Below are 16,036 nucleotides of genomic sequence, written 5' to 3'. Positions count from 1 at the left end.
CGAAAACACTTCCCCGTTTGCCTCAAATTTGAACTAATTGATTTTGCTGGCCAATGTTGGCCTTTTATGGGGAGAAGTTGACAAAAAAAGAGAAGACAAGCTTTTAAAATTCCCCTGATACTGTCGACATTTTCTGCAGTAAAATGGCGCCCTCCTTCGACAGCCTGTAAAAACACAGCGAAAGAAGCGCCCGAAACAAACCCCTCAGCTGTTTTTTTAATGAGAAAAAAAAGGTCATTATAATCTACAACCTTTGAGTGTTTCACTCGAAATTTGTACAAAATTGACAAGTCACAATTTTATTTATTTAAAAGGGCTAGTTGGCTCGGTTAAATTATTCAATGTATTTTTATTTGAATTATAATTAATAAAAATGTCACTGCGGGAATAAAATGTATGAATTAAATTTCAAATAAAATGTGAACACAAAAAAAACAAGAATCAAAGAATGACATATTTTCTAAAGGCTTTGAAAGAGATAAAAATGAAAAGTCTATAACTTACATATGTAACTCATTCACTCCCAAAGACATAATTAGATGTATTTTCACACTCCATACGTTCAACCCCAGATCCTTTTTTTCCCAAGACTTTGGGTTTAAAAAAAAGGGGGGGGGGGTCTAAAAAAAGGGATGGGGGGTCCAGAATTGGCTGGTACTGAAGGAAGCAAAACCGAAGCACTTGATCACATTAGACTGTGGCCACCGATGACAAATTTTATTGTGTGTACATTCGGTGAGCACACTTACAAACATGCACGTTCAACAGTCACCTTCAAGCAATGGCTGTCTCCAGATTGTACAATGTTACGAGTCAGCCAGCGTGCTCCTTACACAGCATGCAGCTCAACAAGACTAGCAGCGGGGCCAAAGCCACCATCAGCAACAGCAGTACCACATGGGGCCTGTGCAGCCCGGGGGTCCAGTGGACGCCGACAGAACCGCAGCGAGCCTGGCGGGATTTGAGGTACTGCTCCACACAATCCGCCAGGTTGTACGATTTGGGACAGTACCCAAGCTCTCTACGGGCCTTGTCTATCTTGAAGGTGTGGCTTACCGCTATGTTCCTCACCTGTGCACAGTCAACACACACATAAGTCATGTGTACAGACACGTTCAAATTTATTTTCCCACTGTGGTTCCGCAAGCAGCTGAATGTTTTATTTACTGCGACTATCATTGATCGCGCGGACCGCTGGCAGCTGTCTGGCGGAATGAGCTGCAGGTGCTGTGGCGCGAGTTCAGCTTTGGTTTCGGCTTCATTACACATTCATGAGGACGACCTTTAGAGCCGTGACTGAACCTTTTTAAGATGGATGCAGTCTTCTCCCCTCCTTCCTGATCCCTCGGTGGGATTACTGCAAAGTTTATTACAAGTTTTCATGCAAGTTCATGTTTTAAAGCCTGAAGAAAACAAAATATAAATCTGCATGCAAAATTTATAGCCACAAAATACTGAATTGATGTAACAAAATAGGTCAAGGTGTGTCAAAAATACTTAATTGTGGCCACGAAATACAGTAATCCCTCGCTATTTTGTGGTTCATTTATCGCGGCTTCGGTGCATAGTGAATTTTTTCAAACATATTCATAAAAAAAAAAACATAAAACAATATATACTGTACATGGAGTACAGTACTGTATATGTTGCTGTATGAGACTCGCTATTGTTTTGCAGCTTATCGCGGACCGTTTGCGGACTTTAAAAAAATACTTGTGTATGTTTATTGGTCTCTACTTTTCGTTTATCGCGTGTGGTTTTGGTCCCCGTTAACCACGATAAACTGTGTACCTATTTCTGGTCACTGCGATGCTACTTTGGCTTGCGCCAATTTACTCCACCATTATGTCATATTTATCGTCAATAATATTCTACAAAAGTGCAACATACCAGTGCACAACTGTGCCAGTTCAGAATCAATATTTTGTAAATAACTTTTCAAATAAATATTTCAATAAAATACACCATATTCACAGAAATGCTCATTCTTAATTGTATTCATAGATTTAAGAATAATATTTATTGATTGATGTCAAATCAAATGAATCCAGCAGAACATGTGAGTGAATAGAATGAACTGAGCGGATGTCGTAAATTATATTCATGTAAGGTAAGAGCCACTTCTGAAGGGACAGATGGGCAACCGGATATTTAGAATTGAGTTTGGGGGAAGACATTTGCTTACAGGTCAGATATGTAGAAAATGTTTGGCTGGGTTGTGTTCACAAATCGAAGCTAAGATGGTACAAAAGACAGCTAAAATGCGCCCTCTTTTCTCAAGTGTTCTGCCAATTTACACCCCCCCCCCACCCCCCATCACTCCACCTGCCATGTCATGTCTGGGTCTCGGGATTTCTCAAATCTAAGAAGGGCTTTACATAATTCAGGTAGTAAGGGAGGCAGGTGCAGGCAGAGTGCCTGATCGGAAAATATTCCCCTTAATGAAGTCTGTCGTCATTGTGGAGCGAAACACTTCAACAAGAATGCGGGTGGCCGCAGGGAATGTGAGCCCAGCATGTCCAGAAACACTTTCAACGAAGGAGTTCATTAGGTACAACTGTACAATCTAAGAGTGGGCACCCTTTTGAGGTGTATGGATTTGACCCTTTCAGGGACAGCGGTTACTGCAGTTGACAGCTTATCATGTTATCAGGTTACAGGGTGAATGAAAGGATTAACAATACAGTTACATGCCCCCAGAAGGTTCCAATTCTGTAAAATGTACTGTAGGTCTCAAACGTCAAACAAAACGTAGCTTGATTATTTGACTGTGCATCATTTTTCATTCAACTGTTTTGCCTTGAGATATGAGTGACCCGACATAATTTTTTGAGATGTGAGTTGTCATTGGGCTGATTTAAAAATTTGAGATACACGCGCTGTATTGTTTACAGCGAGCAGCAGCTTTGCAGATGATGAACAATTCTTCAAAAGAGGCCTCAAGCTGTTTGATGCCCCTCGCAGTCGAAGTTCAGTCTCAAACTAAACATAAAACTAAAATACACATTTATAAAAACAAACAAACAAAAAATGCTAACAAACAATGCAAAAGAGCTTTAAAGGGCTACCGAAATGGCATCTCTGTCAGGGTGTTATAACCTTCGACCCAACGGATATTTGAACAGGAACCGTAAACCGAACACAAAATGTAACAATATCAGAAGCATGGCTTATTTATCCTCTGCATAGAAAGAGTACTATTACTGCAGCTTATTGAGGAGTGGTCGTCTTGATGCAATTGTTTTGTGTTTTTTGTTATTGTAAAGTGTCCTTGGGTGTCTTGAAACGCGCTTATAAATAAAATATATTATTATTATGATTAATCCTCCCTTTAATTATTTTATTACTGCATGTTTTCATAAAGTACAAGAATGGAGAGTGCTATTTTTCTCATCAAAGACACATTTTTGTCTTCTTGGGGGGGGGGGGGGGCGTGAAATGGATTTACGAGCGTCAACCCGGTTGTAATTTGATTTCAGAACCAGACTGCATATTTTGCTGCAACTAATACTGCTCAATTCAATTTAAAGGAAAAGCTGCTCAGTAGTCGTATGCAACTACAAAAATAAACACTTTTAAATTCATGCCAATCAAAAGTGAGCACAATGACCTTTGCAAAAGGAGATTTTCTTTATTTTTTTTTTTGTATTGAAAGTGATGAGATTGTGCGAGTGTACCAAACGAACTGGCCGGCGAGCACATTTGCAAACCTACTCTCTATGTTCAGTTGAATTGTGTGAGTGGAAAGGAAACAAAAATATAGACATAATTACTTCACTTCTGGTGAACAAGAGAGGCACCTCAATCACAGGTCTCAAGAATATGTGCAAATACTCCACCAGGATGGCTGGAAAAAGAACGTCAGCTCGATGAATCCATGCACTTGATAAGAATTCTTAATGTGTTTTAATAGAAGCGATGTGCTACCTGCCGAATAGACAAGAGAAACAGGCAGGTTTATCAACGGCCGGCTGTAGCCCAATCTCTCAAACTGCAACAGAAACAAGAAACCATAAGTCATCAATGCAATTCCATTATAAAATAAAAATAAAAAAGTGCACGCATTTTTAGACACGTCTGAGAGCTTTTCTATTTCTGTTGTCGTCGACAGTGCGTCCTCCCTGCTGTGCTTTTGGGAAAATGGATTTTCAACAACAGGTTATTTTTAGCAAATATACACAAACAGAAGAACATTGCGAATCTGTTGGTGACCATTTTCCCCTGCTGGTTTCAGAATCGCAGCAGGGTTCAAAACAAGCTGCATTGGCTATACTCAAATAATTACCAAAATTATTATGTTTCAAAAATAAACCACTGGAAAGGCCCATTAGTGACCCCTACATTGTCGGCCCCAAATTGTAAATTCAATATTGTGGGATGGCAAGAAAAAAAAATAGAACACACACACTTTTAAATTGATATTGTAACAACCAGATGAATGAATAATGGTGTGAAAGAAAAAAGACTGAATAAAAATGAACAATGTGTGTTTTCAAAAAAATAAAATAAAATTCTCGTTTTCCAAAAAATATTGAAAAATGATTTTGGCTATTATGCAATGTGCTCGACCAAATGAAACATTGGAAAATATTTCGGAACTCACGAGAGGTGTTAACCACACAAAGAGGTTCACTGAAAGTCCATCATTGATGAAATAGGCCTGTCCACTCTAGGAAAACAAAAACACAGACAACTGTGAAGAAAGAATTTGGGGCAGAATTTCCTGAAAGAACAAAGACACAATACGATTTGGTTTGATATGATGCGGTGCGGTAAATGCGATATGACATGATAGAATCCAGTATGATGCGGTGCACTGTAGTACTATGCGAGACCATGCAATCCAAAGACATAACATAACATAACATAACATTCAATATGGTGAGTGCATTGTTTTCCAATGCGATATTACATGCGACGATGCCAGAAGGTAAATTCGGACTGATATCATCCGCGATGATCCTATCTTGTACGACAACCTAAATTACAATGTCATGCGATATGATGCGATACGATATGATAAGACAATACCATACGATAACATCCATCCATTCATTCATCTTCCGAGCCGCTTGATCCTCACTAGGGTCGCGGGGGTGCTGGAGCCCATCCCAGCTGTCTTTAACCAGTAGGCGGCAGACACCCTGAACCGGTTGCCAGCTAATCGCAGGGCACACAGAGACAAACAACCATCTGCGCTCACATTCACACCGAGGGACAATTTAGAGCGTTCAATCAGCCTGCCGTACATGTTTTGGAATGTGGGAGGAAATCGGAGTACCCGGAGAAAACCCACGCAGGCACGGGGAGAACATGCAAACTCCACACAGAAAGGCCGGAGCTGGAATCGAACCCGGCACCTCTGCACTGTGAGCTCGACTTGCTAACTAGCGGAACACCGGGCCGCCCCATACGATAACATAATATGTTTTAGATTCAGAAAACTTTATTTATCCCCGTAGGGCAATTAGAGTGATGCCATGAACGCGATATGACACGATGCTGTAAAGCAGTGGTGTCAAACAAATTTTTGTCGCAGGCCACATTGTAGTTACGGTTTCCCTTGGTGGGCCATAATGAATTTTGGGAAAACATATAAATGTTTAATCACAGCGCCCAACAAATTGATGGATAACTAGTTTTAAAAACAGAAGTCAAGAATAATGACTGTTATTGTGGATTACATGTAACAATTTGAAATTTGGGTTCAGAGTTTAGCAAGCATCATGGAACTCGATGCTTTGATTTGCTTTCACGGGCCACATAAAATGATATGGCGGGCCAGATCTGGCCCCCGGGCCTTGACTTTGACACCTGTGCTGTAAGGTAACATACAGTTAGACGCATACAATAACACTTGAAATGCGATATTACCACAGCAACATCTATGATCGTGTGGCTCAGCGATAGAGTCATGGTCTCGCAACCCAGAGGTTGCATTGTGATAGCATATGAACCGTTGTGGACACACTCACAGCGACGCAGCTCTTCTTCATGGTGAGAGCCTCCGCGGCTAACGTGTGGGCCAGCACCAGGTTGTCCACGTGCACCCAGTTCATCCTGGCCCGCCGATCGCCGAATCGGAAACTGAAAAAGCGACGCTCCACGTTCACCTGACAACCCGCAAAGTTTGAATTGGTTAACATTTAGGTTAACATTCCCACATTAAATGCACCAAAACTCCATGATGCAGTTTTGGTGCATTTTGGTATCATTAAATTGGAGTAATTATAAACCTTGAAACAACTGACACCCCAAAAAACGTATATTTAAAAAAAATAATAAAATACTGCAATATGTTGGAGGGGGGGGGGGGGCAAAACATCATTCAGCAGTAATGTATGCACGCAGGCTATTCGAGGCCAGCTTGTGTCCGATTAAAGTCAAGTCAAATCTATTTCACTGTTTGCTGTATTCAAAAACTCAAGTTTCGTAGCCACCTGACAAACAATAAATGTTGAATGCTTCCCGACTGCCCCACAGAGGAAACACTGGAAGAATGGCGGAGCGTAACCGGAGCGCGCCATGAATGATGAAACACTGCTGTCGGTAACACATTCCGCCAGGAGACTTACACAAGGACGTGCTGTGTACTTGGGTGGATGGAATATTATGTGTGTGTGCATGTTCCTCACCATCACCCTGTGTAGGTGTCGGCGCTCTCCGGGGCCGTAGATGCCGCAAGGCCGCAGGACACAGGTTCTCATCACACCGCCACCTACGCAGCACACAAAACAAAACACGGACGTGAGGCTGGTCAAATGTTATGTAGTTCACGTTTGACACATTTTGTTATGTTACAGTCTTATTCTAAATTGGTATTGATTTGTTTTCCCTTTAGGACGACATTGTGAATGTCCTTGAGTGGCCCAGACTGGAATCTGATCTCTGGAGACATTTGAAAGTGCTTGTTTACCAACGCTCATCATCCAACTCGATGGAGCTAGAGAAGTACTGTACTGCAAAAAAGGAATTAGCCAAATAGCCTTTTAAAGACAGGTGTGACAAGCTCGTGATCATATTTTCAAAAAGAATTCAAGCTACAGTTACAGCTGCCTTTGCTACTTTTCTTCCCGACACCATAGTGCAAAAAGTCTGTTCTGTTTGAAGTCTAATTTTGATACTACAAGGCCATTTGGACCATTTTTGAGACTGAAAGAATCGTCCATCTATTTCAATTGGGGTGGAATGAATTCCATTCATTTTGAAATTAGGAAATAACAAAACATGGGGGGGGGGCACTGTCAAAAAATTCTGGGTGCATATTCCCGGTTCGAAATGAGCGAATTCAAGATTTTCGCAGATTTTGAATTAAAAAAAAAAAACTATACTCCCTTGTTTTCCCAAAAAAGTCATTTTGTGTTCAATTAACCCTTTGAGGGACAGCGGTTACTACAGTGGACAGCTGAGCATGTTATCAGGTTACATGGCCGCATAAACAGGTTTAAATAGGCCAAGGTTTTACATAGAGTAAGTGAATGTGTGTCAATTGAGGCAAGATAATCATAATTTTTGTGTGGTGGTGTGCCGTGAGATTTTTCTTATATATAATACGCTCCTACTGGCTCAACAAACAGTGGGATGAGACTGGAGAATGCACCTTTTTATGCCGCTTTCAGGTCAGTGCAGTGAGGGATAAAGAAAAAAGTGAACTCCCACAGGCTGCTGCGTGATCTTTAACCCTGCGTCTATAATGATAAGGTTTAAAGCATCAATGGATATATTAACCCTTTTAGGGACAGCGGTTACTACAGTGTCTTATCATGTTAACGGGTTACAGAGCGCATGAAAGGGTTAAGGAGGCAGCTGATGGTATGGTGTCGGGTCACCAAGCATGCAAGAGGGGGGGCCTCACACCTGTCGATGGCAACGAGGTGTAACATCAGGGGCTTTGGAATGCCAAGTATACACTCTTCCTCTCCACGTTCATCTAGAACTGCTTTAAACAACAAAGAGTATTCAGAAAAGATTGAATGACTGTCTGTGTCTTGTGTGTTGTGTTGTATTATTTTGTTATTATGACTTCAAGATGGCTGCCTTTACAGCAGCTCCCATATTTTTTGTTCTACTTTCTTCCTTTCATAACTTGCTGCTGTAAATTGGGAATTTCTCTATTGTGAGACGAATAAAGGTTTTCTCATTCTTATTCTACTCACAACACCCACAATGTGTAATGAACAAAAACAAAAAAATGTGACTTTCCAAATATATCGATGCTCCGCTGTGTTGATAGCGATGCATTACTGAGGTATTGGAGAGCTGGGATAGGCTCCAGCTCACCCACAATACTAATAAAAAAGAAGAGCCACAGAAAATAAATGGAAGGTACATTTTGTTTCAAGATTGTCATGTTTCCACGGCAACTGTGGCATCGCATACCGTTGAGAGAGCATCCGTTGGCGGAGAGGACCATCTGCTCCGCTATAGCTTTCGTCCTTGAGTAGTGATCAATGTGCTGAAGCATACAAGAATGGACTTAGAAACACCGTCGTCTGACTTTAGCCACGCTGAGTATTTTTACTGACCACTGCGGGGGCCACGCAGGGGACGGATGCCTCGTCGCCATCCTCGATGGGCTCCCCTGCGAATACTGCATTGGTGGTGCTGGTGTATACCAGCCGGGGGATGCTCCTTTCTTTGCACACTTTCCCCCCGGCCCCCAAAAAGTCAACAAACTATTACACATCATCACCATGTTACTTTGCACTCGAATGCATTCTCACCATTTATGACATTATTCGTCCCGCCCACGTTGATGGACTCCACCTGCTCTTTCCTCAGCTGGGAACAAATATGTGTTTTTTTTTTTACTTTACAGAGATATTTAAAAGAATGTAAAGAATTATACCAGTTTGCTTTTTATTTTGCTTCAGTTAATCGACATTGTGCTGCTCCTTCTCATGCGCGTGTGTGATTTTGCCGCATTGGGATAGTATAGTCTAGACCAGTGGTGTCCAAACTATGGCTGAGGGGCCATTTGCCGCCCGCCATCTATTTTTCAGCGGTCAGCAACAGGGCCCCCCCCCCAAAAAAAACAACAAAAAACGTAATACTAAAAAAGACATTTGACACAGACAGCAAGGTTATTTTTTTAAAAAGGTGTAGGTGGGTAGAGTGAGAAGAGAGGGTGTCAGAAAAATAGGTGCCATTACTACGGATGAATTGGTTTATCTACTATTGAACTTTTCTCTATATTTGAAGATACAAATAAACCATTTATGATTAAAAGAATATCACAATTTATCTTTCAAAAACTGTCATAAATCAAGATAATTCAATTTTAGAGGGGAAAAACCTCCACTTGGGGCTGTATGGCTGATTTATGATGAAATTGTCCCTTTTCTGCAGTTTGCTCTTTTTTTGGTTCTGAATGTGGAGATGGGATGCGGCCGCTGTTAAGCGCAGAGCGGCATCTACTCCGTGAGATAGAGGGCTGTTTGCCAGCCCAAAACCTGATGATGATGAAGATGATGATGTCCACGATGAATTCACCTGTTCGGGGCCAGACATGCCATAAGATGCCGAGTGGAACACACAGTCGACGCCATCACAAACGTTGTAGAGTGACGAATAATCCCGGATGTCGCTCTGCCGGAACAAGAGAGGAACAGTAGCCTTGGGGTGATTCATGTTCACCTACAGTCACCATAGAGGAAATGCAGGCAAACTCCAAATGTGGTCCCAATTTCAGGTGTGTCGGAGTTTTCAGCATGTAAGATTAATTCCACAGGTTTTCGGGTTAGTGTGTTTTGTTCTTCTTGTACCAGTGCGCATATTTGTTTGTTGTGATTTCACATCAGTTTGTGCTCGCGTTTTATTTCGGCTAGTATGCCAGCTAATACTTTTGATGAGCCTCATTTGAAGGTGGTCTGTTTGTGTTGAATAACTTAACTACTGTACGCATGAGTTCATGATTGAGAACATTCGATGCATAGTGTTGGTGCTTTATGATCCTTTTCGTCTTAAGTGTTTTGCCGCCATCTTCTGGCACCATCATGGTATAACCAATTCTTTTAACAGGGGCGGTATCAAATACGTAAAAATGTAATGTAGCATAAAAATGATTTCACATACAGGTAATTAACCCTATAACATGATCAGCTGTCCACTGTAGTAACCGCTATCCCTGAAAGGGTTTGGCAGGGGTGCCCAAACTTTTTTGACCGAGGATCTACTTTTCGATCAACCAACCTCCCGCGATCGACCCCATTACTCATACGCACGCATGCACGCAGGTACACACGCGTGCCATGATGAGCAAAGCTTGATGCTGAGGCATGCGAAGCACTAAGGCAGCCTGTTAACAATTGTAGCTCATGCGTACTGTTTTAAAATGCTTCTCTCGGGCCTCCAGATTCCCATTCTTTGCCCGTGCCCTTGCTGAATTGTCCAAAACAAACTCTGAATGAGAATAATGATAAGATAAGATCAGATAAGAAAACCTTTATTTGTCCCACAATGGACAAATTTGCAGAATAATGATAAAAGATTAGCGCAACAACTCCGATCACAAGCTGCAACTGCAGACTGCTGAGCGCTAACAACTTCCGGTGACAAAGTCACGCCACCCTAAGTTAAAGATGACCTGCTTTATTTTCTTTTCTTTTTAAAATACTTTTTGTGAAAGTGAGACTGATAAAATGATTAGGCTGCAGTGTGCATTAACATAAACAATATATTACAAAGATGAACAGAGACACAAATGTTTGTTTGTTTTTTTTTCCTCTCTACTCCTTGCGATCGACTAGGGACCAGTCCGCGATCTACGGGTCGATCGCAATCGACGTAATGGGCGCCCCTGGGTTAAGGTTTTATGAAGGTGAGTTGATTCAGCTGACAGGATTTCCTATGGGGAACAATGATGTTTCAAATGTGTTCAACGGTGGCACTTGGCTAATTGAAAAGAGAAAACAAGCGTCGGGGAAGTAGCGCAAGGACTGCCCTGTGGAAAAAGAAATGACTGTAATCAGTCTAAGTGCGCCCTGAGGCGGGCAGGTGTAACCTGAATCATGTCGTCTGACCGCTGAGGCCCGGTCAGCAGCTGCTTGGCTCTTTGAGGAACATGGATCACTCGCCTAAGCGTCTCTTTGCAGCCGACGGACCGCGCAGTTAAGAGGCCCGCTGACGGAATCTTGACGCAAGGGGCCCACGTAAGCGGCTTGAGTTGCACGCCTCCAACATCAGAACTTTTTACTTTTACTCCTGACGTTTGAAAACAAATATGTGTACTTTCTAGTTCATGCCTTCTCAAAATAGGCTTGATCGCCCCCCCCCCCCCCCCAGCAGATGATAACAGATGTCATTAAAAAAAATTTGAATGGAGAGCGGTAAAGGCAACCACGGTTGAGATCTTAGGATCTTCTTGGGTGGAAAAATAATAGGGACAGCAGCAACAATGTCACAATAGATTCAAAGAAGCAAGATCTTCACACAATTGATCTTAATGACATTTGCAATGGGACAACAAAGTATTGGATATTTTATCTTTATCGTCTGTCTTGTTTTTTTTGGAAGCAACATTGCCACGATGACCTTTTGAACAATACCAGAGAGTCCATTTAAATGGAGGTGTAGGTTGCGCAATTGTAGCCAGAAGTTGAGCTGCAGTGCATTTGTTTGCAGACTAGCCATGAGGCAAGAGCAGTGGCTCTTAACCTGGGTTCGATCAAACCGTAGGGGTTTGACAGAGCCTCTGTCACGGAGGTTAAGACACACCGGACTCAACATGTCAATTAGTTATGACACGGCCGCTGCAGATGATCACATTACATTGCTTGTCCAATCAGTGCTGTAGTAAGTTTAATTCGCTTCGTAGTCAACGTGTGACGGTCGTGATAGTACATCGTTCAATTTGTTTTTCAAAAAGCATACTTATCCCTTGAAATTGTATTTACTTTTTTCAGTTTTTAATAAATGTGATTTTTAAAATATGTCTTGAATTTCTAAAAAAAATCCATCCATCCATCCATTTTCCGAACCGCTTGATCCTCACTAGGGTCGGGGAGGGTGCTGGAGCCTATCCTAGCCATCTTCGGGCAGTAGGCGGGGGACACCGTGAATCAGTTGCCAGCCAATCGCAGGGCACACAGAGACGAACAAACATTCACACCCACACTCACACCTAGGGACAATCAGCCTGCCATGCATGTTTTTGGAATGTGGGAGGAAACCAGAGCACCCGGAGAAAACCCACGCAAGCCCGGGGAGAACATGCAAACTCCAGGGAGGCCGGAGCTGGAATCGAACCCGGTACCTCTGCACTGTGAAGCCGACGTGCTAACCACTATATATATATATATATATATATATACAATGACGTGGACAGCCAGATCCTGCCAGCAGGTCTTGTGTTTAATTAACGCCTGTGGTATATATCATACCTGATAGAAGAGCGCTCCGTCAGGGATTTCCCATGAAGGTTTGTTGATGTCCAGGAGGATCACAGACATCCCCTGAGCAGCCAGCGCCCTCCCCAGCCTGAAGCCGAAGTATCCACCACCTCCGGTCACCAGCACTGTCCGAGAAGATGAACCCAACTGGCCCGTTTTGGATGGCTCGCACTCCATGCTGCCACAGCGGGAGGCCGCAGCTCCGCTCGGCCGCCGCCGGAGGGCCGGGGACACCTGGTTGACCCGGTACGGGTGGGTGTGAGGGGAGAGGTTGTGCGGGGCCTGCCCGCTGGCCTGGAGGCGGCAAAGGGAAATGCCCTGGCAGGGAAGCTGCTTCACCTGGCAGAGGGAGCCTCCACCCTTGCTCATGTTGGGACCGCACAGCTCCATTAACGCCCTGGATATGAGGTGGGAATTAATTCATCAGGGTTTGAATTTATTTTTTCTTTTCACTTGTTCCACAGGAGGAAAACTATTTAATCCAAACTTCATGGACCACGCCAAAATGTGAATAATATGATTATCATGCATTACCTTTTTACAGCTGGATTACACACAAAAAAACAATGTACTCAGAGAACTTTTCAAAATATGAGGGGAATATTATCAAAAAAAAGATTCTCATGTTGTAATATGATTTGTTAATCAACAATGTTACGATTACTTTATTTTGTACCACACCATATTTTTCAAACATACTTGTAGTTTTCATTACTATTATGGAGCTTTACTATATTTATGGATTTTACAAGATATGATAAGACAAAAATAAATAATTAGACCTCCTGTATTGTTCCTCAAGGGGCAGTTCAGGGGTTACAGCAGTTTAAAAAATGAAAGAACAAATCAATAAAATACATGAATAAATCAACTATGTTACAATATATATTATTAATATATTTACTATATATATTAATATATATTTACTTTATAAGTGTCAGATGTCTAATACATGATTTAAAATACGGTTTAGTTAATATCATTATTACAATTGTTCTAGTATTTCAATGATTAGCATTTTGTATTTATATTGAAAATATAATTTACATCATATACCTGTATTTTTTCTGTTACTTTATTGAATTACATGGGTCAGGAAAAAGTCATTCGAATTGTCATATCATATAAAAATGGCAAACCGACAAACAGAAAATTCACAAAAGTAAACTTTACTCTTATCATCATTTCAAATGCAGCGAAAATGTACATAAATGAACAGACAATTAATCATTTTTGTATTACCAAAAAATGACAATTTCTAACAACTCCGTAAATCAACAAAAATACACAGGAATGACTTTTCAACAACCCATCCTGTTGAAACTGCTCAAAAACATATCAACACAAGCCTTTTTCTCATTTTTAAGAAATGAATGAACTTACCTCTTTGCTGATGCAGTGCTCCAGTCCCACCCATACTTCAGGACATGCAGGTGGCCTGAAAAAGATCCACAAAGTCTTGTGCTGTGACCTGGAAGGCCCGCCCCTCCACCTGCACCCGCACACTCGGCTACCGTAATGCAAGATCATGCCGATCCTGTCATGAAAAAAAGAGATGTGTGCTGTTTGTGGGAGCAATTTCCTCTGGAACACGAGGAAAAAAAATCTGAAAAATCTCAAAGGATTCAGCGCCCCATCACATTTCGCACATTCAAATGAAAATGCATCTTAGTCACGTTCAGGTGTCTTGCATTAAATCCCCAACTTCAAATTGGTTCCACGACACAAATAATGAGCAAGTTGTCATGCCTGCCAAATCCATTAAAATAGTCCAACTCATTAGTTCCATCGATGGTGTTTTGACTTCACCGAAAGTGTTAAAAATCTTGGTAGAACTGTAGAGAAGGTGTTCTCCCAGACTAACAAAGAGATCCCTTTTGAGAAGCCTCAAAAGGTCAAACTGTTAAATGATGTAAAGGTGACATGACAGCAGGTGGGCAGCAGCAGGGCTCTCTTCCAGTGCGCTTTGTCGTTCAAGGGAATGAAATCGGAGCCGTCATCCTTCATTTGGAAGACAGAAAAGCCATGAACTTTAGTTGACTATGAAAGCTTGGAAACACTCAAGTGAGTAGTGAGCCTTCCATCCATTCATCTCAAGAAAAGAGCTCATGATCCAAAGCATACCACATGACCAGTGTCTATCTGTCTCTCTATCCAAGCTATCCATCCATCCCAGAGAAAACCCACGCAGGTACAGTGAGAACATGCAAACTACACACAGGAAGGCTGGGGCCAGGAATCGAACCATGGAGCTCTATGCTCCGACGCAGACGTGCTTAGCGGTCAAACACAGTGCTGACCTATCAAAACTATTTATCTATTGAAACTACCTGGCTAGGGCCATACATTAAGTTTCATTGAGCGCTGGCCTGCCAAAAGCGGCACTGACCCGGTATATTTATGATAAATAGGATAAGTTAGGTCATATTAAGCATACAATGTACTTATACCTTATTATTTAAGCCTTTGAGAAAATAGTACAGGCAGTTTGGCGTAGTTACTTTTTTATGCATATATTGTCCATTATAGTTCTTGGTGATGGATGGATAGTGGTGTGTGTGTGTGTGCGTGTGTGTGTGTGTGTGTGTGTGTGTGTGTGTGTGTGTGTGTGTGTGTGTGTGTGAGACACTCAATAAATGATGCCTTGCAGACTCATCAGTCAATCAGTGGTCAGGGGAGCTGTAACCTTGTCGAACCTGCCATGCAAGCAAAGATGGAGGAAAGTGGTGGGGGCCATGCTGCGGTTAGACAATTGCCAACAGATCATACAGAAGAAAATATAACACAGATTCAAACATGTGGCGGGGGGATTTCTAATTATAGTACATCCAATAATGTCCGATTCGTAACTGCAGGGGGCGCCACATAACTACAATGACGACGAGCCACAAATTTATCAGCCCATGAGAGCGGGTCAGGTTCAAAGTTCCATTACAGTGGTGATTAAAAATGCTTTAAGAATTAAACATGGATTCAGTTACAGTCCATCAGGAATAAATGAATTTACTCGAGATTAGTTCTGAAGGGAAATGTTTCTCAACAATTGGAGCAACTTGAAAGTGACGACAGCAGAAATCTGAGCTTTTCCTTTGGCTTGTGCGAATAGATTTTGAATCTGTAAATCAGCATTCAGTGTGGGTTCATGGAGTGATGATGTCAAGCAGGACTGATGGCAGCGGCAAGGGCAGACGGAGGAGAAACTGACAGATAAATTGCCCAAAAAAGCTGCCGCCCCCCCCCCCCAAAAAAAACGGCTGTCAGCCCACCTGCATACGTCATGAGTGACAAGGTCTCAGCTGCAGACGGGCAAGTTGGGAAAGTTTCTAGAAGTGCCACTGACACCACTGTTTCCTCAAAAATGTTAGAAAATAGGCACCATGAAAATAAGATCTGATCAGTAAACACACTGAAAGGTGATTCATTATTTCAATATTTCAGATCATCAAACCAATTTTAATATCTCACAACGACAACCCAATGCGAAAGCCATGTCGAATATAAAAATATTGCTTTGGTGCCATCTTGTGACATCTTGGTGCAATGGACACATGTTGAAGTGAGGGCGAGGAGCTTCATTCAGTCTGTAACCTTGTCTAATAGAAAACAAGCGTTTTGCTGTTGTTTTTTTTAAATGGCATTTACTGTAC

General features: G+C 42.0%; 1 protein-coding gene across 1 annotated transcript; it reads right to left on the bottom strand.

The window, feature by feature from the left end:
- Positions 1-696: 696 nt before the first annotated feature.
- On the bottom strand, positions 697-12,813 carry sdr42e2 (short chain dehydrogenase/reductase family 42E, member 2). The gene is made up of 11 exons (XM_052049532.1): positions 12,381-12,813; positions 9,493-9,588; positions 8,724-8,781; positions 8,526-8,644; positions 8,380-8,455; positions 6,636-6,718; positions 5,976-6,113; positions 4,604-4,669; positions 3,928-3,991; positions 3,774-3,847; positions 697-1,071 (listed from the first exon to the last, which is right to left on the bottom strand). The coding sequence occupies exons 1-11, from the start codon at positions 12,777-12,779 to the stop codon at positions 814-816; spliced, it is 1,431 nt and encodes a 476-aa protein (XP_051905492.1). The 5' UTR covers positions 12,780-12,813; the 3' UTR covers positions 697-813.
- Positions 12,814-16,036: the final 3,223 nt, after the last annotated feature.

The sequence above is a fragment of the Hippocampus zosterae genome, chromosome 17, assembly GCF_025434085.1.
Source record: "Hippocampus zosterae strain Florida chromosome 17, ASM2543408v3, whole genome shotgun sequence".
Classification (NCBI taxonomy): domain Eukaryota; kingdom Metazoa; phylum Chordata; class Actinopteri; order Syngnathiformes; family Syngnathidae; genus Hippocampus; species Hippocampus zosterae.
This window is presented reverse-complemented; position numbering and strand designations above follow the sequence as displayed.

Bases quoted from the DNA above. Each gene is read 5' to 3' on its own strand.
- sdr42e2 (XM_052049532.1), bottom strand. From the start codon at position 12,779: ATGGAGCTGTGCGGTCCCAACATGAGCAAGGGTGGAGGCTCCCTCTGC. The intron at 4,670-5,975 runs GTGAGTGTGTCC...TTGTTTTCCTAG, and splicing joins TGAAGAAGAGCTGCGTCGCT to AGTGGACAGGCCTATTTCAT. The intron at 3,992-4,603 runs GTGAGTTCCGAA...TTTCTGTTGCAG, and splicing joins TTGTGTGGTTAACACCTCTC to TTTGAGAGATTGGGCTACAG.